General features: G+C 32.1%; 1 protein-coding gene across 1 annotated transcript; it reads right to left on the reverse strand.

Annotated features, from left to right (window-relative positions):
• Window positions 1-2,147: 2,147 nt before the first annotated feature.
• On the reverse strand, window positions 2,148-3,125 carry LOC309505806 (olfactory receptor 52E8-like; the record flags this gene model as incomplete). The annotated part of the gene is made up of 1 exon (XM_082179263.1): window positions 2,148-3,125. The coding sequence occupies one exon, from the start codon at window positions 3,123-3,125 to the stop codon at window positions 2,148-2,150; it is 978 nt and encodes a 325-aa protein (XP_082035389.1).
• Window positions 3,126-3,462: the final 337 nt, after the last annotated feature.

Genomic DNA, 3,462 nt, shown 5'->3' on the forward strand with positions numbered 1-3,462 from the left:
ATGGAATGGATAAACACCTTTGTGTGATTTATTTTTCAACAAAAAACGTGACAAATGTAACAGATAGCCTTTTCACTATACGATCAGTTAAAATTTTGAACACACTTTTCTGTTTATTATATATTTTCTCTTTATCTTAAAAACTTTTAAATGTAAAAGTGTATGCTTAAATACTGGAAATAATTTTTTCTGAATATATTTTGCCTATGAAAAACATCTATTTTTTTCATTTTAAATACAAATTTTTAAACCTTGAATGTAGTCACATTTCTTAATTACATGTTATCAAAAGCTACCAGGTTGATGCCAGGTTCAAGCTATAATTTAAGACAAAAATAAGACATTTAAAACTAAATTGGTGTTACATTGAATGTTGAACTGCAAAGAAGTCAACAAGATGCTATAATAGATACTTTAAAAAAAAAGAACTTTCCAGTACTTGTCAATTTGCAGAAAAACGGGTGATTGACAGTCCCTTTTAAAAACAAGAGACTTGGTTATGTTTAAGAAAAAATGGTTCTAAAGAACCAAATTAGGGTTCTTCAGCTTGTAACAATAGCAGAACCCTTTTTGGTGCTAAATATAACCCTTTTTTTACAAGGTTCCATTAAGAACCATTCAGTAGGACCTTAATGGTGTAATAAATAACCTTTTTATGAATAGTTTATTTTCATTAATATTCGTATATTAGTATCTTTATTTTATTAATATTAGTATTATTAATATTATTTTAATATATATTATTAATATTGTTTTAACCCCTCTATCTTCCTTGTCGTAAAATATCTTGTGGCCTCTATTTTGGAGTTTGCATAAAAAAACAGTATGTTGTATCAATTAGGTACTTTTATTTTTTATTGACATGGCAAATTGTAGCAAAAAATGACAGTGCTCTAACAACAGTTGCTAAATGAATACACAATTAACAATTGACATTGAACATGATATAGAATGAAGACCAAGTTCCAGTGAAATATTTTCTCAATCCTCTATGATAACTTTACATTCATTATTGTGTATATTGTGAGTGGGATTTTCTCTCTGCAGATGATGAGGTTGTGTGATGTGACAGCATCTAAAATACACAATTGGGTTTATAGTTACAGTGTGTCTCTTCCATTTGTTTATGCAAAAACAATTGTTTATGAAGGCCAAAATGAGCAAAAATGGACAGTATGTGAGCCCTTAAAATGAAAAAGTGATATAAAGCCATGGAATAGCTATAATGTTTTTTTTTGTGACTGGGTATGTTTATGCATAAAATAATATATATATATTTTTTAAATCTAACAATATGGATCATAATTTCAATATTACTTAGTGGAGAAGAGAAGAGAAGAGAAGAGAAGAGAAGAGAAGAGAAGAGAAGAGAAGAGAAGAGAAGAGAAGAGAAGAGAAGAGAAGAGAAGAGAAGTAGCCTATCCTTAACTGGAAAAACCTGCTCACACTTACATGTTCTGTTAAACTAAAAAGAGAAAAATACATAATTGGTAGGAAACCAGATACAATTTGAAAGTTAAAATGTATAGATATTTTAAGAAAGAAATTATTTACCTGTGTTGAGAGTATGTTGACAGTCTGTGTAATTGGATGGCTGAGCTCCAGAAAATCAGTAATGAGGTGGCTTTGAAAGTTACAGATTTGAAAAAGAAAAAGGTGGTGGAAAAAATAACCCTAAACTCTAACACAAAGAACCATTTCAGAATATAAAGGGTTCTTCAAGACGATATGGTTCTAAATAGAACGGTTACTTCATGCAAAGAACCTTTAACGAACCATCTTTTTTTTCTTTCTTTTTTTTGAGTGAAGGATATGAAAAACTAAGAGTAGCAGATTTATGATATACACATATACTATACACTTTACAGTAGTAGGTTATTCATTTCTTTCAATGTGACAGAAAAATACAGCATGGACAGTAGCACACATACATATGAAACAGCCAAATTAATGTTAATCATACCAGCATGTAGTGATGGTACAAATCAGCATGACAAAAACAGGACATGCCCTACTTGCAGAAATTATTTTTTCTTTTTAATTCCATAAAGGTTTGCTGTATCTAGCTTAATTACAACAAGATGAATACAAAATGAAAAACACAATAAACAACTTATTTGAGAAGATGCACAAAAAACTTTTTGCAATCAATCTGAAACAATGTGGGCAATGGATGCAGACTTTTTTTTTATTATTGTCTGGATAAAGTTCCTAACTTCAGCTGTGTTTAAAACATAAATGATGGGATTTAGCATTGGTGGAACAGCATATGCCAGAGACGTGCTGATGATTCTCACATTGGGAGACAGAGAAAGCATGATTGCAGCAATGTATGTGCAGATTATGGGAAGGAAACACACTCCAACTAACATCAGGTGAGAAACACAAGTCTTTAGGGCCTTAATACGCCCCTCCCATGTTGTAATTTTACTTAAGGTAAAAAATATGCAAAGGTAAGACAGGAAAATTGTCAACGGAGCAGCAAAGTAGACAGCTGTGCTGAGTTTTGCCATAACCGAACTGATGCTATTGTCATTGCATGCCATTCTATATACTGGACCATGGTCACAAAAATAACTCTGTATCTCATTGGACTTGCAGAATGAAAGTCGGGTGACCAAAGACACCGTCGTTGCCACTAGAAAAGTGCTAAGAATCCAGCATACTGAGAAAACTGAACACATGACAGCATTATTTACAATGGCATGATATCTTAGTGGCAAGCAAATAGCAATAAAGCGGTCAAATGCCAAGACAACAAGGCTGACACATTGTATTGTATTAAAGAAGTAAACAAAAAACATGTTGGCCAAACAAGCATTGAAGGATATGTACTGTGAGTCAAACAGAAATGTCTTCATCATGTTAGGAATCAGTGCATTAGTTTCACCAATATCCGCTAAGGCCAAGTTAAACACACCAATGTACTTTGGACTGTGCAGGCTCTGGTCAAGAGCTATAATTAAAAGGACAATAGAGTTTCCAATTACAGAAATAATATAAATGAAAAACAGGAACACATAGTAATAGTTGCTGTATGGTATTCCTGAAAGTCCACTGATTAAGAAGTATGCAGGATGCACAACAGAGATATTTTGGGAAAAACTGGCATTTAAGATACCCATGGAAACTTTTTCTTTGATATTTTGTCCTGCTGAAAATAAAAGAAATATAAAATAATAAGAGTGTGAAAATATTACATTTCTCACAGAGTAGCCAATTTTAAATAATTATCTAAACTATTTCAGTCTTAGCCTATGTAGTGTTCAAACAATCTGGAGGACACACTAATGAAAGGTTCCTATACAAATTCTGAATTTTTTGCACTGAAGCCACTTAACTTAGGCTATTTGTAGCTTGGACACTAAGTTAAATATGCAGGCTAGACATTTGCAATTTAATGACACTTCAAGGCCTTATTTTAAAATAGAGGACTTTTCGTGATGGCATTAGCAGCCAAAC

This window comes from Leuciscus leuciscus (assembly GCF_965113295.1).
Source record: "Leuciscus leuciscus genome assembly, chromosome: 9".
Taxonomy (NCBI): domain Eukaryota; kingdom Metazoa; phylum Chordata; class Actinopteri; order Cypriniformes; family Leuciscidae; genus Leuciscus; species Leuciscus leuciscus.